At 26.9% G+C, this 25,733-nt stretch overlaps 1 protein-coding gene and 1 pseudogene across 2 annotated transcripts in view; both read left to right on the forward strand.

Moving 5' to 3' along the window:
• Positions 1-25,024, forward strand: part of Hmgcr (HMG coenzyme A reductase) — a 32,029-nt gene extending 7,005 nt beyond the window's left edge. Inside the window, exons 1-16 of one of the 2 annotated variants that reach the window (XM_015521221.2) lie at positions 6,317-6,570; positions 17,645-17,823; positions 18,534-18,651; positions 19,846-19,924; positions 20,057-20,360; positions 20,454-20,602; positions 20,884-21,009; positions 21,105-21,247; positions 21,594-21,787; positions 22,946-23,140; positions 23,223-23,467; positions 23,539-23,716; positions 23,818-23,924; positions 23,991-24,195; positions 24,274-24,578; positions 24,826-25,024. In XM_015521221.2, the coding sequence (XP_015376707.1) occupies positions 17,656-17,823; positions 18,534-18,651; positions 19,846-19,924; positions 20,057-20,360; positions 20,454-20,602; positions 20,884-21,009; positions 21,105-21,247; positions 21,594-21,787; positions 22,946-23,140; positions 23,223-23,467; positions 23,539-23,716; positions 23,818-23,924; positions 23,991-24,195; positions 24,274-24,578; positions 24,826-24,901 (2,592 nt within the window). In that variant the 5' untranslated portion in view covers positions 6,317-6,570; positions 17,645-17,655 and the 3' untranslated portion in view covers positions 24,902-25,024. Of the gene's footprint in view, positions 1-6,316; positions 6,571-17,644; positions 17,824-18,533; positions 18,652-19,845; positions 19,925-20,056; positions 20,361-20,453; positions 20,603-20,883; positions 21,010-21,104; positions 21,248-21,593; positions 21,788-22,945; positions 23,141-23,222; positions 23,468-23,538; positions 23,717-23,817; positions 23,925-23,990; positions 24,196-24,273; positions 24,579-24,825 lie in introns of those variants that run through there. The other variant, XM_089221934.1, reaches the window with a different exon arrangement.
• Positions 2,212-3,921, forward strand: LOC149057511 (uncharacterized; annotated as a pseudogene).
• Positions 25,025-25,733: the final 709 nt, after the last annotated feature.

The raw sequence follows: 25,733 nt of genomic DNA on the forward strand, positions 1-25,733 counted from the left end.
GTATAGCATGAAACATACTTATCAATATATAGAGATTCAAGCTTAACAATGCGCTGGAGATTGACCATTTTGCTCGAAGATAGTTTGTTATTCGAATTCAACGATAAAAATTCCATATGACGCGGCATCTATCTCATTTTGTATGAAAAATGGATATTGTACATTTTGAAACTTGACCCTCGCATGCATTTTTTAGTTGTACATCTAAAAACGTATGCTTCCTTATATTCAACATTAGTTTTTTGAAAGGCTTTGAGCTGTTTTAAGAAGCTTAGTATACCCGCACTACCTCTATAGATTCTCTTTGGATGAATTTCCTTGGAATTAAACTACAAAATAAAACATAGTTTATACTTCTTTTTTAGAATTACAGGCGTAATAAGTACAGGCATAAAATAGTGATGTTTTCTAAAATTTAGAGCTACATTTAAAATTGATTACCTAGTATTTAATGAAATTGTATTGTTTAAAATTAATTCTGTAATAGGTATTTGATAATATATTATAATATGATAAGATAAAATATAAATAAAAAGTATCTACTATTATTAATAACATTATATTTTATTACTTGAGGGCTAATACATTTATGATTTGTGAACTGTAAAAATATTTTGTCAGGTCATACAAATATACGATTATAGTAACTATAACAAGTATAGATTTTACCAAAAAAATTAGGTGACAGAGATCGATTCATGATTGTGTACAATGTACGTATTGTGATGTATAACAAACCAATATTTATTATTTAAAAATAAATACAGGTACATGTACATATATATATTTTATTTTGTCGAAATTATTTTTATGCTAATTATTTATTTTAGAATAGAATTGTCAACAGATAACAATGTACTTCTTTTAAAAAAAGTGTATTGTTATTGCTGAATTTTAGATTATAAACATAAAGCAGGGGTCTGCAGGTTTAAAAATGTTTTTTTTCTATGTCTGTTTTATGTTTTGGATAAGGAAATTTACTTCAATTTTCGATATTAAAAAATGGTGTATAGAAGTAAATTTAACCCAGAAAAATTCAAAAAAACCAAAAAACTGATGGAAAAAAAATGAGAAAACGAAAATATTTATTCCACAACAATTTTCGACTAAGTTGATAGTTAATTAGTATTATTATTATGTGGCTTGGTGAGGCGCGGTCGTACACTCAATCTGCGGAAACGCACTGAGCGTACGTACCAGCCGCAGTTGCTAGCTCTGATGGGTGTCCACCCGGGATGTTTAGCAACATATCCTTGTCATACATACACAAATACGTGTTACAACCCTACCAACTCAAAAACCTACAAACAAATATACAAAAATGTCTCCTACCGTACCACCCCTTCACCCAATGGCCTACTTATGTTGCCGCGGGTTCTCAAAAAAAAAAAAAAAATAGTATTATATATTGAGATTCAAAAAGGATGAAAAGTATAGACTTGAGAGTTTTAGCAAATATTAATTATATTATTATTATTTATACATAGGTATGATATAATTTTAAAAATATTTTGGCGTTTTTTGTACTATATAAAAGAGGAAGAGGAAGACCGAAAAAGAGATGGTTTGAAGTTATAGAGTGCGATATGAGAATGACTGGTATTTGTGAGGAGGATGTTCAGGATCGTAGTTAGTCGAAATTGAGAACCGGGGTGACTGACCCCAAATAGTTGGGAGAGAAGACGATGAAAAAGAAGAAGAAATAAGAAGATATCTATATATATTTGAAATTGTAAATTTTTTTTCAAATGCATGTTTCTTATTTATGTATATATTTATTTGTTTATATAATATAATCAACAGGATGAACCTTTTTGAAAAACATAGATGGTGTGAATGACATAATATTTAGTAATAAGTATTTGGTAAATAACATTATTATCATTAAATTATAAATATAAATATAATTAATAAAAGATTAAATTACATTTAGAATATTTACAGGATCATAAAATAATTATAATAATTTATAATACTGACAGCATTAACAACAAAAATTATATTAAAAATGAATTAAATTGAATTAATAGTTAAGAGGATGTCGGCGCAGGCTGAGAGACATAAGCGCCAAAATGAGATAATAAAAAAAAAGTAGTCTCGTACATAAGCGCCAAAATCCTAGGTACCTGTGTGGTGCCGGTAATCGGTTAAAAAGCTAGGGGATTAAATACATGGGATAAAAAAGACACGGATTTATTTTTGTGCTAAAACAATATAAATACAATTGGAAATTATATCTGTGTTATAGGGTGCTTTTACCGCCATACCCAAAACACACATAGAAAAATTCAGAATCTTGGGCTTAAAAATATGTATTGAACTAATAATGATTTTAGTGTATTTTGTAGAAAAATAGATAGTCTAGCATTATTACCAGAAGATAAAGTATTAGAGGGAATCGATTTTTTAAGAACAATTATGCCACCAGGGTCCATAGATTTAATAGATTATTTTGACACCACGTATGTTCAGTGTCCACAGGTCTATTATAGAAGCGTTCAGTATCATTCGAATAATGGTATCAGACTACGAAATATCCCACCATTAATATGGAATGTCCATAAAACTACCCATGAGAATGGACATCGAACCAATAACCAAACAGAAGTGTGGAACCATCGTTTCTCAAAATTAGTAGGCCACATTCATCTTTCTATTTGGGCATTATAATTCAAAAAATAAACTTATGAAAACATGCAAGAAAAATTATACAAAATATGTAGTGATGGCTGAACTCTATTAACTCTATGAACTATGAATGAGTTTAACAGCTATTGTTTACACAATAAAATTATTTTAATAGTTTTATTTTTATATTACCTATATTTTTAAATTTTAAATGTTTTAAATAATTTTAAGTTATATTGTATTCAATTTTAATTAATTAATTTATATCTTTTTTATCCTCTAGCTTTTTTATCCATGACTTTTATCCGTGGCTTTATTGTTCATGGCTTTTTGTCGGTGGATTTTTATCCTAGATTCTTGTGTGCCACGGTTAATAGATACTAAATTTATAGCTATACCGTTCAAACATTTCACATTTATAACCACATTTTTTATATACCTAAAACACGTTTGAAGTTTAAATGTTGACATATCTGGTTATTTAAACAAAAGTTATTATTTTTCTTCTAACGAATTAAAATTTTTGTGTGGAGTGGGGTATATATATATATAAAGAGAGAGTATTCAGTGTATTCACACTCCATACAAATACATCATTACTTGTATATATCATGCGGCTAAAGTTATTAATACAATTAAAAATTAAAAATTATGAATTATTATCTTTAACCATAGAATCTAAAATTCTAAAAGGCATAAATAGGTTGCTATTGTAGCGTAATTCTATTATTATTAATCATTGAATGCTAGGGGCAACCTAACTTTATAACATTAATTTCATCTTTGTTATTGTTTGATTGTGATGGCAACTATAACATAAAATCAGTCAGAAAAATATAAATATTTTTATTCTCCCGGCCGCAATACGATGACATAATGGTAACTTTCTCGGTGTCGCACAAATGTATAGAATGACCCCAGTCATAAGACATGTACACTTAAAAAAAAAAAAATAAAAATAGGTCTTCATTTTGAAATTTTAATTTTTAAAACATTTCAGGGGGAGGTCAGTCCTCCCTGGTTGCGCCACTGTTGAAGATACTTTAAATTTTATTGCCATTACTTTTATTATTATGTTCTATAAACAATACAATTCTTCAACTATTTATATTTTATACTCATTTTAAGCTATTATACACCATGCATGAACCATGAACCTGTACTATTAATACAATTCTTCGGATCGTGAGTCATGTTGTCGACATAGGTACCTTACCTGAAAATCATTGGTTAAGAAGACGCTACAAAAACAAAACTTCTTCATAAAATGGATTTTTAAAATTGGAATTATATTTCCTTAAATTATTTAATAAACGTTATAATTTTAAATATTTTATCAGATAATTAATAAATTAGTACCTATTATTATCTGATTAGTATAATAAAATTAACTAAAAATTACAATAAAACCATATTTTTAATTGCAACAAACTAAAATCATTAATATAAGTGTATAATGTATATAGTATATGTTATATTTATTCAGAAATGTATTGTTTAATAGATGATTATTTGCGGAGACTTAACTTTTACGTATCATATTATGTTTAATATAAACAATGGCATTTTAATGAATTTTATGCTATTAGTGATTACCTATTCATAAGACTACAACCGCCTATGCACACTTTTCTACGATAAGGTGACTCAAAAGCTTATAATATTAATACATACATATATCCTAAAATAACAGGTTCAATCTATTATCTAAACTCTAAACCTTCCCCGAAACATCAAAAACGGTTGAGTATTTTTCGATCCTATAAGTATTCTCAACTATACACTTTGCTTTAATATAATATAATAGCTGCTGTTACCCGTGGGTTCTATTCTAATACTCTTACGACACGCACTGTAATCCAAATAAAGTGTATGTAAAAAATGTGGATTTACATAATATGCATCATTTAGATAATATAACCTGACTTAATAATTTGTATAAGCCGACTATTTATCTATTAATATAATAATATGTATGCATCTATCGTTTCCGACTTTCCGTTTTGCTTAAGTCGAAATATTCTATATATATATATATATTTTTTTTTTGTCAAAATCGGTTAAGTATTATTTTAGCATCTTATAAACCTCAACTATACACGTTACCTATGTTATTTGGTTTTATATTTATATAGAAAGCTTTATTAACTTAAATGGCTTAAAGATAAAAATTATACAATATATAGGAAATAATATCCAATCATAATAATTATTTTATTTTTTGTAACTAATGGGCAATAGTGTCATATAATATTATATGTACAAAAATATTCGATTTTCATGAGTTGAAATAAAATTCATGTGTGAGCCCATAGCCACACTATAGGAATTGAAATACGAAGCTCCAGCCGCTCCCCGAGTTACAAGAATTTATTTATGAAACATATATTGAAAATGGTCTATAGCATTAAGTCTATAGAGAAGAAAGTGACAAGCAAATATTCTTTTTTATTTATTAGATCAGGCACACGTGATGTTTTTTTGTAAAAATATTGTTGAACCTACTGTCTATGTATGATACTATAATAGAAAATAATTTATAAAATATTATTAGGAAAAAAACACACCGTGCATATCTAATCAGAACTCGTTTTTCTTATGCAATGGCTTATCATTAAAATCAAATTCTACACGATATCCATTACCACAGTGACCTACTCAATGACGAGTACACTATCGAAACCTACCCCGCTAAAATTATTAAAATGCACAATTGTAACTTCTAAATCCTAAAGAGTAATCTTGAGCTGTAAACTTTTGAAACTTATAATAATAATAGGGACATTCGTATGCATAATTTCCTGATCAAATAATTAAATTTTAACGGTTGAAAGTTTAAATTATTATTTCTTTTGTATTAACCTAGAATTTATGATTTAACTCCACATAAAATTAATCTTTTGTAATTGTCTGTTAATAATAATAATAATATTATTATTGTGTAACTAATTTTTTATAGGATTCTTACATATTATGTATAATTGTTGAAATCTATTGGTCCTTGGCCGAAATCTGAATATTAAAAAAAGATAGAATTACGATTTTATAAAAACATGATCTATAAATTAATAATGTTTAAAAATGTGTTTTCTTATTGTTGAATTAGATCTTTAATTTATCTTGTATTATCCTGTAAAAAAGCAAATCAAGCTTATATGAGTTGAGATTTTGTATTTCATGTGTATATTGTATCCTTTAAATCAAAAAACTAATTTTATTTTATATTTGTTCTACAAAAAAACAAATTGTATTGTTACAATAATTCATACGTATATTTACTTTATTATAATTGAAGAATAGAAGTAATCAGATTGATAAATGATTAGTTTAATATTTTACTTATTTAACTCTTTATTTAGTCTTTATTACACAATAGAGAATTATATAATCGAGTAGGTACTAAGTATCTATTAAGTTAATCAGAAATCGTTATAAATTTATATTTAATAGATTTATGAACTAAAAATATTTATACATAATATAATGCGTTTGATGAAAATGTAAAGAACAGCATTTTATACGTAAATTTTAAATTACTTTTCATTCATATATTCGAATTGGCTGTTGAATGTGTAAAATCACATTGTGCAACCACCAATATATTATAATACTGTAAGTAGGTACTCCTCCTACTCTCCGAAAACTAATCGTACTACAAAACACGGTGCTGAGCGTTTTCCCTTCAGTTTACTGAACGTGTGGCACATGTCCAGACCGTAATTTTTTCGATTTAGTCTGTTCGCATAAAGTCGCATTCATAATTTTTTTTTTTTTTTATTTAAAGTAATTACTTGATTTCATTCATGAAATGTACGTCATTTATACTGCAATTATGTTTCAATAACACAACACGAGATGTGTTAGTGTCATATTGTAGTATTATACAATCATTCGTTGAAACTATCAGCTATATCAAACTCTAAGCTTTTAAAGTATAAAAAGGTAAATAAAAAAATCTTGTATTTATATATTTTTATTTTAAATTCAAACAGACCGTTATGTTGGATCAATGTTGATTCATGTAATAAGTAAAAATATTTTGGGCTGTGTTGTCAATGATTATATTTTTCACTTAATATAACTACTATATAGGCAGGTGCCTGCAGATATTTTACATTTAAACATAGGAAAAACAACAATTGCTAATAGTAGTATTTAGTTTTAATTATGTGCCATTGAGATTGATTCTATTTTATTTTTCAGTATATTTCCCTAATTATATTATTTTATTTTACTTATAATTTAATTGTTTTGCATTCATTGTTCTTTGACATCATAAACTAGAATAAAATGTTTTGCTTAGATTAATTTTTACTATTAATAATAACTTAATAAGTCTACCAAACTATAAGAAATTAAAATAATTTATTTCAATTATTCTTACATTCTCTATTCACAATAATTGTAATTCCTGTAGAACTAATTTGATAAACTCTTCAAAATAATAATTTTATTTAGTAGCTAACATTGAAATTATATTTATTATAAGATTTTTGCTTGTATTATGACATTAAGGCAGTAATAATCCATTTAACTATTATTCAATATAGTAAGTGAATAGATTTTATTTTATATTTTAGACATTTTTACTTAATCATATCAATAATGATGTAGATACTAGCATTAAAATATTTGCCGATCAATTGTAGTTTATAAACAAATGTTGATTTATTAAAAATATTTTAAAAATATTTGTATTTATTATCATTATATTGATATACTTTATCATTGTCTAACCAGTAACCACTCAAACAATTACTTAATGTAATTAATTGAAGTGTTTAAAATTCAAAACAACTGTAAAAAAAGTAAATCATAATTTAATGAAGAAAGAAACTCTGTCTTTAAAATTAAAAATATTTGAATTTGGTATTGCATTCGAACACACGATTTTGAGCGTAATACATTCCACCAAAAATGTCCATGAACTTGTTAAAACTCTTTTACTTTCAAATATTTTCAACCTCGTGGGTATTTTGATGTTCTTATTTATTTACCTATTACTTACTAGATAAATATTGTTCAATATACGTTCCTAAGCGCAACCTGTATTTAATTTAAATTTTTAAAGTCTATACACAAGTGCTGAATACATTTTAAAACTTTTTTTACTATACATCAAAAAAATGTTTCATAAAAACCATTAAAAACAAAACATATCATTATTTAAAGATGTATTAAATTGATAAGATACTCTCAATGGTTCCGTTAATTTAATCTACCCGTGAATATTGGAATATATTATTATATCATCAATTTTATAATATTACAAAGTTGGCGGTGAATTATGTAGGTAATTAACTGTTTTAAATAGTCTTTTAAAGGCCTGCTTATTATATTCTATGTTATGTGTAATTTAAAATTTAGAAAATTTTCTGTGTTATTAAAAAAAAACGTAAATGAATATACAATTAAAATTACCAAAAAATTTAATTTTTTTATTAATTTAATAATTATAAACAAAAAAGTACGATTACATAAAATATAAAATGAAATTAATATATTAATTCTTATAATAATGATTAATTTATATTATCAATAACTAGAGTTTGGAATTTATAGTACTGAAAAATTTCGAAATAAGGACACAATTCTGTAATTTTAGTAAACAAAAATGCTTTAAAATATGCAATTAAAATTATTAGAAAAAAGCTGTATGTATCTGTATTTGAAAATATTCTCCAATGTCCTTATATAGTTTGTCAAATTGGACTTTTTTCATAAAATGTATGGATTAAAGAAATATGAAAAAATTGCTGCCCAAGTTTGTATTTAAAATTTCAACCAAAGACGTTATATATAACGAGATTGAGTTACTGCTGCCTTCGTTAGAAATCCAGAAAAAGCAGTAAAAATTCGTACAGGTGAGTTACGACCTTCTTCATCGTGGATATCGATTTAACGATTTCACGATTTCCATCTATAATATTCTATATAATCATCATACAAAAATATGCAAAGCAAGAATCATGTTACTTATGCTGTTTATTAAAGATCTGTTATTTGAAAACAATTAAATAATATTATGTATCTAGTATATATTATGTACATGACAAATAGTATATTTAGTTTATATAATATCAGTTATTTGTTCTAAGTTTCCGTGGAAGTTCAATTATTGAATTTAGTTGATTATTTATTTGCGTACTAATATAAGTAACGTCTAAGCTGAAATACTGAGAAAATTATCGCAAGTTAATTATTTTTCATTACTGATAAATTAAATATTAATTTGGTACAAATGTTCGTTGTAGGTACTCAAATATTAAAATTGAAAAACGTGAAGATTTTTAATATATTGTTTGTATTCCAATAATATGCATTTTAAAAGTCTAAAATAGTAAATATTTATAAATTAATTTCCTTAGAAGATAAATTATTAGCTACTAAATTAAAAAATATTTATAATTTTCACATCCCAATTATTACTATTACTTTTTATTTTTACTATTTTTAATGATTATGATAATGTTCATTAATATGTATTACTTTAAATTATTCTACTACTCTATTGTTGCTATAATTATTATTATATTAGTGATAGAATAATTAAATCAAAGCAAAATTCAGATACTCAGATTACTTACCTAACGATATTGTTCTATTGAATATAAATTACCTCAACTGCATTCATAGTAAGTACCTATAAAATATTAAAATGTTTTTTTTCGTTAACCATTTATAAGACGTAGTAATAGATAATGAGATATATTTTAGGATGATATTTAATTGCTTAATGTTGAATGCATCACGTATACTGAAAATCGATTTCCTTTATAATTGTTCCGAACAAATATATCACATAATACGTGTAAAACGAGGAAAATACTTCTATATAGATGAATCATAAAAAACATCTGTGTCCAACTTGCTTATTGTTATGAGACCTGAAAAAAACGTATTTCATAAATATGAATAACCATTATAAGTATAGAAGTTTGTATATGGTTGATTATAATGAGAAATAGTGTGTTACAGCCTACTTTCATTGAGTAGGTATAGTTATTTTGTTCGTTATAACGAGTTTTCTTTTAATTTTAATATTTTTTAAAAGTCCTATATTATGCTAAAATATATTTTTATATATTTTTTTATATTCGTATTGGTGGGGAACTCCGCGTGTATTTAATCGGATTACAGCTAACGAGGTTTTGGAGGTTTCATAAATTCAAAACTTTTTTGTAATATCAGATTGTAATTGATGTACAAAATCAATAAGTATATAAAATGTTATATTACATTGTAGTGTAATGGTTATTAATTTTATTAAAATAAATTTTTTCTATCACAAAGTTATACTCAATTATTAGTGTAAACTAAATGTATTGATACTAAATTTAAATAGATACTTGATCTTCTAAGTTACTGTACATTTTTTTCAGTCCATTTTAACAGGTTATATGGTAGATTTAAAAAAATAAAAAGTGGTAAATGTGTAAACAATTTTTTATTTGAATATTCATTTACGCATATCTATATAATTATTATCACTTATAATAAATACATGTAAGTACATATCACTATATTATTTGCAATGAGGAAGTTTGAAGTTTGAAAATAAATAAGAAAAATGTAAAATTATATCCTATCACAATTCATAATGCGCAGAATACAATATTGTAATGTCTTCTAATTTTTTACAGTGCGCTCTGTATAACTCGTAGAGTAGGTAAGAGTGCTATATAGAAATCGATTATTGCATGTGGTTCATTGCTTTTTTAGAAATCGTGCATGCAGATGAACATTTAATAAATTGTTAATAAAACATAATGTTTTAGAATTCGTATGAAATATCTGAAGAATGAGACAATCCCATTTGTATTATGAAATTATTAAAATTTGATTTTTGAAAATATATCTAAGCAGTACTTTATAAGCACTTTCAACTATTGCATGTAGCAAAAACTATCTGAATGATATGAAATTTTATGTTATGATACATATTTTATGAATTTAATTTTTATTAGCCGTTGAATGCAAATTTGAATGTTTCACATTAAATTCTGAGCTCTGAGAAAAAAATATTTAACTGATGGACATTAAAATAACAAAACTTGTTTAAATTTCAGTTATCGAACTACTTCTTACAATATTGTGATTTTTTATTGATAACAGTTTGATAAGTTTATTTGAAGAACGGTATATATCATTATCTATATATTTTACGAAATTTAACTTCCAACAATTTTTAAAAGCTACAAGTTTGGGTACGCATTTTTTATTAGTTGGTACTTATTTATAAAGTTTGTTAAAAACGAAACAATCAATTAAAAATAATAAATAAATAAAATTAGGTGAATATACAAAATAATTAATTATTTGATGAATCTTGAATAGATAACATATTTAAAAATAAATACTATAACTAATATTATTATTAATATCAACGATATAATGATATACAGAAGATTTATTTGTATAGTTTTTTGATTTAATGTACTTGGTAAAGTTAATAAAATAAAAAATACAGATATATGTATTATACATTATAATTTATTGCCTTTCAACATGTAATTAATTATCAATAATATAATGTGCTAGTCTGCTTATTATTTTTGTAGGTATATTTATTCTATTTAGTCTTTATATCCATATAAAACATTACGGAAAATTGGCAACTATAGTTTAATGTTATAGTCTAGTTTAATTTTTGAGACATAAATATATATATTTTAGTAAGAACATCTATCGGTAATAATGTATAAAATGTTTTAAAATACGAGTACTTGCCCATAAAATGTTTCAAGAATCTCGTACCCCACCAATGTCTTTTAACTTATTTCCAGTACTCGAGTTCTAGTAATTCGAAGTCAAACGGTTGGATTTTATTTGACAAGCTTTAAGTTACGTCGCACGTGTATCATTCTGCTCCACCTATAGAATTGTATACATATACCCAAGGGAAAGATTGTTTTTTATGCTGACATTTTATAATGGTTTAGAAAACGATTTAACCAAATTGTATTGTGTAGTTTATTCAACATCAGCATTATATTATTATGGTTTACCATGGTAATATATTTACATTCATCTATTGTAGATCGTTACTTATATAAATATCGCATAATATTTTAATTGTACAATTTACGATTTATATATTGAGTAGTTTGTATTTTATACGATACTATTGGTGTTTTAATTTTGATGAAAATCGACATTTATATAGCCTTGATAGAATCCAATTAAAAAGTAAACTGGTCCGCATTAATGTTATCATATATTCAGGGCAACTACCAAATTTAGAGACAAATTAAATCAATGATATTCGCATATTTGAAAAACGATTTTATATACACATATAACTAGCGATCGATATTGTTTTCTTATTTCTAAGATAAAAAAAAAAAAATATAATAACTTCAAAGAAGATTTGCATTTGCTATTTATTTATTTTATTTATGTAATTCCAAAGCATCCCGCTTAACTCCATTAATATCATACTATTTCAAAATACATAAGACCATAGATATATGTACTTAATCATTATAAGACTTAAGTACATGATTATATGAATATCTATTGTGTTTTAACATTTAACGTGACTTTAATTGAGTATGCATAAGAGTTAGAGTTGGATTTAAACAGTTATTACATAAAATATTAAATGCCTAATAGTCATAACACTTGTGTAGGTTTATTTTATTTTATTCGAGTAGATATATTACATATTATTTTTCCTTTATTTATTTTATATGTGTTTTAATACTTTAACTGAAATACTCACCCATAGTTTAATAATATTTATACATTAATAAAGGTGCTAAATTAACGTAGTGTGTTTTTAAACATTTTTCTCGTCTTTTGTAATAATTTTTTTAGTACGATTTAAAAATTAAAATTTTTTTTTTGATATTTCGTGCATTCGTATAACGTATATAAGTGCCTACATTTTGGTTTGTATTAAATTAATATTTTGCAAAGATTATCTTGTTTATTTTAATTTTTGGAAATATTGTAAGCGCCTACTATGCTCTACGCAAATTTTTTAATAATAGTAAAAAAAAAAAATTGTAAACATTTTCCAACAAACACTCTGTATAATATACATTTACTATACTTACGATTACCATCTCTATGTCTATAGGAAAGTGGCATCCTATCGTTTGATATTATATATAATATATACATATAGTGATATTTAACTGTAGTCAGAAACCACTATTATTAAATTTTTTTGCTAGGAGGTCGCCGTATGATACCAAGGTAAACTGCTTTCACTTTCTCTCTCTCTCTCTGTGCACCTCTATAGTTTAATGTAATATAATAATTATTATTATTTTATACATACGTGTTATTACATTATTATATTATTTTAATATATGTATTTATAATAATGTTTATATATATATTATGCCCTCAACTTGTACCGTTAAACTAAATAATATAAATTAATATAATTATTAATATTTAATTTCGGAAAGTTTAAAACTTACACCAGACAGCAGGCACATAACGTTGATGTAATCGTGATTATATTTTTTGGATTGATGGACAGATTTATTCGCGTTCGTTTCCACTGGCTGTCGCGTTGGTAGATGGTGCCAGGAATCGTGTTAAATACGTATTTTTATTGTCTTCGTACCGTTGTACATATATTATAGTGCTCATCACATTTTTCCTGGCCAGTCCATCGCATTATTATTTTTATACTCCGTTCAACGTACTTATACAACTGTCATCTAGCATTCTACCGTACGGTTAGGAATCATTACGAATTATCTGTAAGGTGTAGCTGTAATTGTCGTCGTTGTGGTGTTTATGCCGTGTACCCTCGTCCCTCGGGCAGAGATTATTTATTTTTTCTGTTGAATTAATTTTGTATTTGCATCCTATTGACAGACGAGCTAGAATTAAGTAATATTTTATTTTAGAGGTTTGAGGGGCTTGGTAAATGATGTTGATATTTTAAAATAGGAAATTGCCTACTGAGAAAATTGTATTCTCGCTGCGCTATAAAAATGTATCACCATTTTCACTAAAATTCCATTACCTATCTCAAATTACAATACTATGCAAATCTAAATATATTCCTACTAATAAAAGAGTAATTAGTTATATAAATAAGATTATTATTAAGTCATCCCATTCTTTAATAGGTATGTATATACATATCATCTAACCAAACCTAACTTTAATTTCACTATTTCATAAATGAATAATTGTTTAATGCTCATAACCAAGTTAAAATTAAAATATCAAAAAAACCTACCTATGTGGGGTCCAGAATTGGAATAGATATTTTGATCTCAAATATTCAGCTGATACCAAAAAAATGCATAAATCAATAAGATCACTCATACTTTGGGGTGTGTATCGTATTAAAAAAAAAGCAGGTAAGTGGATGTCGCTCTGCTGTACATTAGGTAGTGGGGTGGACCTCTGACTAGGGTAGGTTAGATTTTTATGAGCATTTGAAATTTAACTTTTTACAACATTGGATTTCCACTGCATTTCACATTTAGTGATTTTCTTATTTTGGTGTAACTCTAAAAGTCTAAAACAAATGACCGCAGATACTTGAAATTTTCACTGAATGTTTATATAGACATTTTCTATATTTGATAACATTTTCAAAATATTTAGATTTGTTTTGAGCTGTTTACTAACATTTTAATTTTTCAACTTTTTTAGTTTTTTTTTCTATAAATATCGATAAAAATTTATTTGTTCGGTAGAAAAGCTTGAAAATTTAATACAAGGCTTCTAATACATTTTAACAATAGCAGTTGAAAAATAAAATAAATTCATAAGCACAAATTTTTTTTACAAGGATTCAAAGTTTGAAGTTTGACAACATGTAAAAATCACGAAAATCACGAAAATTCGCAAATTATTTCAAACTAGAAATTCATAAAAAATTTTCTTTTTAAATCTATGATTTGAAAATTTTTAATAATCTATAATATATCCTAGACAGATAAATCGTCTTCGCTCAGAATCGTTTTTCGTATACAATGATATAATATCATTTAACTTACCCGCCTTTTTTTTCCCCCGATATTTTTGAAAACTGTTGGAAAATGTTTACTTTTGACCTTGATAATGCACCAAGGATATTCACTTTTCCATCGGAAACCACCCTCAAAGTTTGAAATTGAAGCATTATTTCGACTAGTTATGCTGTACACAGACACAAAAAAAAAAACAAAAAAAACACACACATGTCATCATTGTAAAATCAATACATTCATCACTTCGTTCAAAATCTAAAACAAATATAAATATTTAAAAAAACAAAATATGTGTAATTTTTTTGAAATTTATATCATCAAACTTTTTGATGCATCACATCGAAAACCTTCGCAAAAGGTACACAACAATGATTGAACCATTAGTCGAACAATGCAAGCTATAACTATAGCTATGGTTATAGTGTGTAGCGCAGTCAGATGGTAAGTTAGCCTTAGTGACGCATTTAATCGGATAATTTTTATTCAAAGTATACCATACGTATGAGATATATACTACGTGCCAATAATGTGCAATTATCAAGTATTTAAGTTAGCACCCAAAAATATTTTTACCTCTAATTTGATAGCACTAAAAATAACAGAGTAAAATGAAAATGATAGGTATGCATTGTATTAGGTATTATAACAAAATATTAGTACAATATTTAGATATATTGTTGCAAATTACAATGTTCTTACAACAAAAATGTATTATCCAATATAGTTAAAGACTTCACTCTCAGTTTAATACTTATTTTTGAGACTTTTTATTGTTTTTATGACTGCATATTTTAATGCGACTTGTTAACCACTAAGTGTCCAAGTCTCCATTATGTTTCTGACTTTATAATCATTCGAGTCATATTATTATCTAATATATTCATACACATTTTTTCTTATTAATTCGTAATCGTCTGCGAATGCGACGTCTATAATAATGTGCTTGTTTCAACAAGTAAAGGGTAAGTAGGGGTTTTCACGATTCCCTAAACTCCTTCCCATCTTACTAGTCCACTTTTGTATTATATTTTTATTTTTTCATATTGACCGCACGTCTTATAACTATATATTATTCACTGCCGTGCAGTGAATCTTGTACGACCAGAATCAAATGTATGTTTGGCCTAGTTATGGGTTTTAAGAATATCTGCCGCCGGCCTCGAGGAGGTCAAGTTTCTATTGAGTATAGAATATAGTGCAAATTATTTTCTGTCTAACATAACAACGCAATCGTCGCCATTGATAGTGTTTATGCGCATTCGTAAATATATTAAAACTCGCCCGTGAATTTTTTTCCATTCTCTTCTCATTATAATTATTTAATTGTTATATCATTATTATAGATACACACTAAAGTATATTATGATAATTGTAAATCGCCATTATTTATTTTTCGCCACGAATAATCGCCATTATTTGAGCAGCGTTTTCTGTATTTTTATTCAATATTTTCAGTGGCGGCATGCATGTTATCAATGTAATAATATGTGAGCTCAAAATATTAGTTTATCGATTTATCGGTCTTTTGTACCTTCAGGCTGCAGGGTATTTTATTCCATTGCTTCCTCTAATGATAACCTTGGTCCTCGATAATGGATCTTAACCGCCGTAATATATAATATCTGCTATGACTGCCACCAAGTTATTGTTTGAACGGATATTGATTAACATAATATTATATTTTATTATAGCACGTCTTCAATAACTAGTAGGTAGGTAACACATTTTATGCGTATGCGCGTATTTTTAATTTGGCGCAATACCTGTATATTATATTAACCATCTACTGCACCACTCATAAACGACTATGCCGCTATGCTATAAGTTGAGTAATCCGTTTAAAAAATATCGTAATTCTATTCTCAGCGTAAAATATTTTGTAGTTTTTATATATCATGTCGTACCACTCGTACCTGGCACGCTCATTACAGTAAAACCGCTCTTCGCGTTTTTCGATTTGTAATCAGACTGGCTGTGTTTGCGTATGTGAGTACCAAATTGGGTGTACACGATAGATAGCGCACAACCCATTACGAAAATCACTATATAGTGCGAAATCGTGTAATGCCCTGTCTAAGGCTTTTCTCGGTGTTTTAATTATTTACGCACCTAATACCTATATAATACATAAAAGTATTATAGAAACCGTTGTCACTACAGGTATTATTATTATTACCTATGCCCTATAGCATAGTAGGTATTTGCTCAATATGCCCATTAATTTGTTGTTAAGTTTGATTGGTCGATGGAAATGTTAGAAAAACATCTTAAACATATTGAAAAACAATTTAGTATGGTATCTACTATATTCTAACTATACTTTCACAGTAATTTTCTTAATATGTTTACTTAATTCGTACGGTTTTACTTCAAAATAAAAATGCAGAGGCGCATTTTACATAATATAAAATATTATTAATGTCACGCTCACGACCCACATCTTTCTAAAACTAAATGTCCTTTTCAATGTGATGTTCCATTTATTCCTGGCTTTCATCTTTTCTATATAATAAAATACGACCTTAATACCTTTTAACTTTTATAATTTTATCAAACATGTATAATGTATAATAGTACGAGCTAGTGTACGATAGTTATAGCTTATGTTATATATCGTAGACGATAGTAGTAGGTACCTTTAGCACCTACAATAGCACACATGATTTTATATGGGGAATCTGAAATCCGGAATTCTATAGCTGAACTTAAAATAAAATGTCCTCATAAGTTATGATTTATAGTTCTATCTTCTATAGTGCTTTCTATGTGATATCAGCTGTATGGTTAATTTGGTTTATAATTAGTAGTAGTACATAACTATATTATAGCTGCAAGTAGATAATAAAGTATATTCAATTTTATTTTTTAATAAAGTAACTAAATAATATTTACAGACATTTATTTTCAGTAGACAATTCGAAGTCTATACTTATTGAGAATTTTTCTCCCATTTTCACCCTCTCTAACCCACTCCCACGCATGCGTATCTACACCTATACGTGATGGGTTCGAGTATCTCGACGTATCGTTAGGTACTTAAGTGAGTCGATGTTTTGTTTTCGCAGGACCCATAGATATGTTCGACAACATATTCGGTGGCATTGGCAAAGGATGTGCCAGTCACCCCTGGGAAGTGATCGTGGGAGTGCTGACCGTCACGGCGTGCATGCTGACGATTGACAAGACAGCCGATCCATCACTGTCGGCCGGACCGAACAGCTTACCGCACAGCACTAAGATCGTTGTTAGTATATCATTGATTTTATTACTTAAAACATACCTACTGTAAAATTCATGTTGTTTATTATTAATTAATTATATATTATTCTATTATTACAACTTTATAATGAATATAATGTAATGTTTAAACACGGGGTGCAGTTATAATAGTACCTATTACTGTGTCGTCATGATTATAGTAATTTTTATTCTATTTTGTATTCACCAAAATTGTTTTCATATCTGAGAGCCAAAATAATAATTTTTCTCATTTAAAGTGTCCTTTTGGTTTGTCTATAAGGCTATAAACTCAGAAATAACTAACTTTAACATATTTTTTCTCATTTACTACAACTCCGAGATAGCTGATTTGCTGATTATGTATGAAGATATTTTTTATGAATATTTTAAAAGTCAAATTATTAATTGTCATTAAATATTCATAGCATATTTACCCATGTAACTTTGAAAATATTTGATGTGGGTGTGCAGGGAATTGGAAAAGTTAAATAGTAGACGTGTGAGTCGTTAATATAACGACAAAGTGGATGAGATACCCTGTGTATTATCGTATAAACATTTATCTCGTAAATACATACCTATTACCTATTAGGTATGTTATTAATATTATATATATTATATTCATTGTTCGTTCTTAGGTTTTTTTTTTGATCTTTTTAAATACACTTGAAAATAATAAGTATTGACTTTTTTGTTTGTTTTCAAACGCACTAGGATGACGAATCGCACGCCATTGACGTAATATTTATGACTTTAATAAGATGCATAGCCGTGCTTTACTGCTATTATCAGTTCAATAATCTCAGGCAGTTGGATTCAAAATATGTTTTGGGTAAGTTGATTATCACATATACATAATAACTATATATATATTTTATTGTATTTTTAAGTATTTAATAAAGTTGCACAACCTTGACTTTTAATGTTTATCATTAACTTATAGAAAAAAAAAAAAATGTTAACGACGGTTTAAAATGTCTGTATAACTGGATGTATAGTAGAACTTTATTGATCATGCAGGGTGTTAGGTTGTTGCAGTCTAGACGACCATAAACTCTTAACCAGATGAAACGTTGCCTTTTGACATATTATAATATACTAAAAAGGTTTTATTGATTCTGTGAATAATATTTCTTATTGTTAATTACTTACTTATGTAAACAAGGTTATAATAATTTATCATATAACTAAGCTTTTTATTTCATTGTTTTGTTCACTGGCACAAGATTATGACTCCCTGATTGATATAGCCTTCTTTTTTTTTAATTCACTTAAAAGGGTCTGAAAATGAGTTTATCTTAAAGATGTTATAGGACTGTCATAGTGTCATATCTTCTTTGATAAAAACAAATGAATCGTAGTTTGGTTTATTAATTGCCAAGGAACTTTTGATGAGTAATAAACTAAACAAATATCAAATCTTACGCATTTGTCCGTTTATTATTGTTTATGATAATTTTACATTTGAACATGTCAAATTTTCACTCTGCACTCTGTATGCATACCTACTTTAGTATAAATAACGAGTGAGTCACTAAACATACCAATTATTTTTTAGTTTTTAATTAAAACTTGATTAGCGTACTGTAGGTGAATTATTATTTATATTTAATTATTATATCTATCTACATTTTTCAATATAACATTTTACTTATTAGATGGATAATTAAACTCTTGAATTTTCGAGAAATGTTTAGATATTTTATTTGTTTATTAATTTTTAAACTGCTTAAATATTTTAATCAATTGGTATTGAAATATTATCTTTCAAACATTAAATAACTGCTGCAGTTTTTACTTCTATCTTGAATTACTAATTAGTTTTGCTTTCATAAATTACCTTGTGCTTTTTACTACCTAGTACCTACCACTTTCTATTTTTATTATGTATCAATTCATACCAATCATTGATACAATTTATCAAATTTGTATCAAATTTATTTATCAAGCTGGTAATTGTGTTATTTAAGTTACATAGACAATTAGTGAATTGTATAATAATTTCACTTCTGAAAATTATTTTCAGGTATTGCTGCCATGTTTACAGTGTTTTCAAGTTTTGTTTTTAGTACCATAGTAATACATTACTTAAATGGAGACTTAAAGTAAGTTTTAATTAATTTTTTAAGGCTAAATTTGATAAAAGTTAGAGAATAAGTAGCTCCTAGCTTCAATTAAAAGAAAAAAATTTTGATTTGTGGTATCAATAAATACTTTTCATTTTATTTTTGTTACAGAGATGCTATGTTCCTGTTCCTATTAGTTTTACTTGTTAACTTAAAAAAAGCCAGTCTGTTGGCACAATTTGCACTTAGTGGCTGTTCACAAACTGAAGTGATCAACAATATATCTAAAGGCATGTCATTGCTAGGTCCATCATTTTCTTTGGACTCAATTGTATGCAGTCTTGTTATCAGTGTTGGCATGCTGTCAGGTGTCCAACGTTTAGAAACACTGTGCATGTTTACATGCATGTCATTCATTGTGAACTATGTTGTAATTATGAGTTTTTATCCAGCTTGTTTATCCCTGGTATTGGATGTAAGTTTTTTTTTAAATTTAAATACTACTGAACATTTAGTAATTCAGGTGTACAGTGTTAGTTTTTCTGACAATGTATTGTTTAATTAACAGTTACTTAGAAGAGGAGATGAAAATGGTATGCCGTTTTGGGGTGACCGTTCTCAGATAACTGCCATTTGCAATGATCATAAAACTGATCCAATCACACAACGTGTTAAGGTGATAATGTCAGTTGGTGTTATGATTGTTCACGCTCAGAGGTATGATTTCATTCATAGCTTTAAAAATAGTGTCTAGGATTTGCATAAGAAAAAACACTACCTACCTTCACTTATTCTTTAGTGATCCGTATTTTACTGTTTGAGTATTTATATATATATTTATTTATTTATCCATAAAAATAGTTTTTATGTTCTTAGAATAATTTTATTTAAATATAAAATTAGTACAATAGAATGTATTCTTATAAGGTTTGTATAGTTATATGTTTTCTTTATGTTTTGTAATATTTTAAACTTGAAACTTGTTCACTTCATTTTAGTCGATGGGCATTGAGTGGTATGGAATCAGAAGCAGATAATATGTTAGGAATACAAGTTACTAAGTTTGCTGTATTTAACGAAACCGAAGAGAATAACCATCGTTCTGTTCATAGTTCTATTGTGCAGTAAGTGTGAATATCTGTAAATAACTTTCATGTTCCCATCAATTACATTTAAACAATGTTAGTATATTAATCTAATATTAACCTTTTTCCCATAGTTGGATGGCTAGTGGTGCTGATCATATTGTTATATTGATACTTTTACTATCAATGATAGTTTGGTTTTGGTTCTTTGGAGACCGCGATGATCTAGCTCATACCTTAGCGCAAGTTAACAAAAAACAGTCAGTTAACACATCCGGTGAGTAAAATGTTAAATTATGTAAAGTACATATGAATAGACATTGTATTTAGCAGTATAATAATTCTTTTCAATTGCAACATAGTCTCGACCTTTCAAAATTAGAAAGATATTTTCTATTGTTAAAAATCTTTCATTTTAAATTAACAATTTATCAATAATATAAATATTGTATATTATAATAGTATATTGAACACTTTTCAAAAAAAAAAAAAAAATGTATCTTATCCCAATGGCCAGGTTTCCGTGGGTTATTTCTTTAATAATAAAAAAAATTGTAAATTGATTCAAACAATTAAACTAAAATAAAAAATGCCCAAAATATTTTAATTTTTTTTGTATACAGGTAATTCAGTACATGTCTTTGAAACCCAAAAATACTTTAAACATATTGAAAGCCAAACTGAGTACCGAAAGGCATCAGTTTATACTTCCAACAAAATGGTCCAAACAGAAAATGTGAATGGTGACATTGTTGATGGTGACAACAATGTAGAAATCAGACCTTTTGATGAATGTTTAGATATTTACAAAACTCAGGTAGATATTGAATATTTTTACAATAACCTTGATAAGACATAATTTGTTTCAATCAGTGTTTATAATTATTTTTCTCAACCTGCAAATATATACAAATGCTTAGTGTAGATCATTTTTTTTTTTTTTTAAATCAAAAAAGTAATGAACGCACAAATTTTTCCTCTGTATATCTTTTCAATTAAGTACAGTGTTTAATTAATTATTATCTTATTTGTATATAAAATTATTTCTTGTCATACCCAAATAATTGTATGTTCTCTCTGTTTTACATATGGACAATATAACAGATTTGCATTCAGTAGCTATAGTTTTTTTCTGTTAGGTTTAATATTAGATGAATTGACTCACTATCAAACTCAAAGATAAAAACATGACCTTTATTTTCTTGTTGGATTAATGTAATGTTTAAATTTTTAATAAGTTATAAGCATTTTTAAATTTTAATCATTTATTCAAAATACAATTTACTCAATTAAAAATTAAAATATCCTAATAATTAACAAAAGAACACAAAATATAATATTCTTTCCTTAAAGTTTGATTATGGATCAATTTATCTAATATTTGAACTAACACAAAACTGAAACTATGAAACAGTTGTTGACAATGTTTCTGATTTTTCATTATAAAATGGTAAAATAAATATTTTTCGATGATGATGCCAGCAACATATATTTCTGAAAAATGTTTCTTGGCCTGGACCAGGCTTAAGACAACAATCACACATGTGAATACAATATCCTCTTCATCATTGTATTTGTATACCATTTTTAAGAAAAAAATTGTATTAATGAAGGCATTTTATGAATTCCTTATACATTAAACACCAATCATATGTAACACAAGCTCTCATTAAGTAGACATATTTTATAACAATGACACTCTATTTTTATTGTATCAACTTAATATTGATTCTATTATCCTAAATGTGTTGTTTTACTATTTTATCCAACTCAAAGTGACTATTTTATTTTATTTATTTCATTAAAAATATTGATGATACAAGTAAATAACTTTTTTTTGTTCAGACTGTACTTATAAACTTTTATTAAATTAACCAGTAGATAAAGGTTATGCATTAAAAATGAGTCATCCATAAACTTATACATGTCGTACTTATTTTATAATGGGTTATGATAAATATTATGTATTATTTAGAAATCAGCTGAACAATTAAATGATGATGAAGTATTAATGTTAGTGAAATCAAACCATATAAAACCATACATGTTGGAAAAGTGTGTCAATAACCCTGAAAGAGGTGTTGGTCTCAGAAGAAAAATAATTGCAGCAGAAAGCAATCTGACAGAAGCCTTAATACAATTACCTTACATTGGTTATGATTATTCAAAAGTAAGAAACAATTGATAAATAATATAGTGGGACTATTGTATTGGCTAATGTATGACTATTATGTTATTGATATTTCTTGTAGGTACTAGGAACCAATTGCGAGAACGTTATAGGATATGTTGCTGTACCTGTTGGAGTTGCTGGACCATTACTTGTAGATGATGTATTTTATCAAGTACCCATGGCAACCACTGAAGGTTGTTTAGTGGCCAGTACAAACAGAGGATGTAGAGCATTGACACTATGTGGTGGCGTTATAACTAGAGTTGTGGACGATGGTATGACTAGAGGACCTGTTGTCCGATTTTCTTCAGTTACTACTGCTAGGTATGTATATGGTTTTCCATTCAGCTATTGAGAAGATTTAAAAAATAATAATTTTTTTTATAACATATTAGTGAAGCAAAAATATGGATGGACAATCCAGAAAAGTTTAAAATAATTAAGTCGGCTTTTGATTCGACAAGTAGATATGCAAGACTCACAAAATTACTTGTGCGCATAGCTGGTCGACATTTGTTTATTCGGTTTACAGCTTCTACGGGTGATGCAATGGGCATGAATATGTTATCTAAAGTAAGTAAAAATATATTTCTTAATATTATGTTAAATAATGATGCTTTAACCCATTTTTAATACCCTTAAATTTAAATTATACTTATTATGTTTTTTAATAGGGAACAGAAAAATCGCTCAAAGTCATTGGAGAATACTTCCCTGATATGGAAGTGTTAAGCTTGAGTGGTAACTTTTGTTCAGACAAAAAACCAGCTGCAGTCAATTGGTATGAAATTGTTTAAATTGTTATTCATTTTTATATTATATTATTTATGATTTTTTTCTTTTATAGGATTGAAGGTCGTGGAAAATATGTTGTTAGTGAAGCAATTGTACCTTCAAAAGTTGTCACCGAGGTACTGAAAACTACTGTAGCAGCATTAGTTGATGTTAACATAAGCAAAAACTTGATGGGATCAGCAATTGCTGGTAGTATCGGAGGAAATAATGCTCATGCTGCCAATATTGTTACAGCTGTATATATTGCTACTGGACAAGTAACTAACTATTATTGTTAATATAATTTTAATAACTTATTAACTGTATATTTAATTATTTGCTATCAATTTTTTTAGGATCCAGCTCAAAATGTAGCGAGTAGTAATTGTATGACTTTGATGGAAGCATTTGGCGAAGACCTGTATGTATCATGTACAATGCCTTCTGTTGAAATTGGTACAGTAGGAGGAGGAACCTCATTACCTGGTCAATCTGCCTGTTTGGAAATGCTCGGCGTACGAGGTGCAAATTCTCAAACTCCAGGTGCTAACGCCAAACGATTAGCACGTATACTGTGTGCAACAGTTTTAGCTGGTGAACTGTCACTGATGTCGGCCTTGACTGCTGGCCATTTAGTGAAAAGTCATATGATTCACAATCGGTAAGGGTTTTGTTTGATTAACTGTGATAGCTCTTTGAATTATTCACATTTATGAAAAACAATATCATATTAAATATGTAAAACAAAAAAATACAATATCATAGTTTTCCCACATTAATGTTTGATATTTAACACTTATTGGATATAATTTTACAAATTAAATTAAGTTGTAATGCTTATTGCATACAATATTGAAACAAAAATTTTTGAATTGGAACTAATTTATTTTTTTATTTTTTGTCGACAGTTCTGCACCTTCCATTCAGAATTTAGAATCAGAACCATGCGAATCAACCAGACAATTTACACACTGTGTGTCTTAAGTGACGTGAAATTAATTTATTTTACTTCATACTTATTACTTAATTCTATTTTGTTAGAATCTATGTTGTATATAACCAAATGGCATTTTATTACATTATAGTCAATATTTTCTGTGAAGACAATATTTTTTTTCCTGTATTTTGCTAACATTAAATAAACAACCAGAAAATTGTGAACTGGCTGCCAATTAACCAATATTAATGTGTAATATCAAAAAAAATGAACATTATGAAGTTTTTTATTAATAGGTATTTAAAGTTTATGTGAGCAAGAGTAGTAAACCTCAAATTTTGGTAGCATTCAAACTGTGCATATTTGCATATATCTAGAATGTATCAAAATAGTTTTTTTTTAAATAATGAATGTTGGTTGTTCACTATTAAAAGAATCATTCTGTAATGAATAATTTATTTGCAGTGTAAAACAAAATATTTGCTAGAATACCGTACTATCTTTGGGCCATTGGTTCTATGAGATTTAATAACAAAAATTATCAGTATATTTATAAAATGTATTATAAAAGAAATTGAAATCTGCTCACTTAGTGGTTACAACTAACATCATTGTTAAATTTATTGCAGATGATGTACTTATTTTGAAAGTCAGCAATTTAACTATAAAACTTGTAAATGCTCATGATTAAATATTATTGAGTCAAATACTCGTAATATGGACTGCAATATAATGAGCTGTATACATTCTGTTCAGCCTTCTTCGTATAATATATTGCCGCTTTTTAAAGTTTATTTAAATGATGAAAATGTGTTTATTTAAAAAAAAAAAAAAAATATCCCCTATTTGAATGATAAATATTAAATGGTATAATTGATT

Source organism: Diuraphis noxia, unplaced genomic scaffold (genome assembly GCF_037042655.1).
Source record: "Diuraphis noxia isolate RWA-SAM2 unplaced genomic scaffold, SU_Dnox_SAM2 contig0003, whole genome shotgun sequence".
Taxonomy (NCBI): Eukaryota; Metazoa; Arthropoda; class Insecta; order Hemiptera; family Aphididae; genus Diuraphis; species Diuraphis noxia.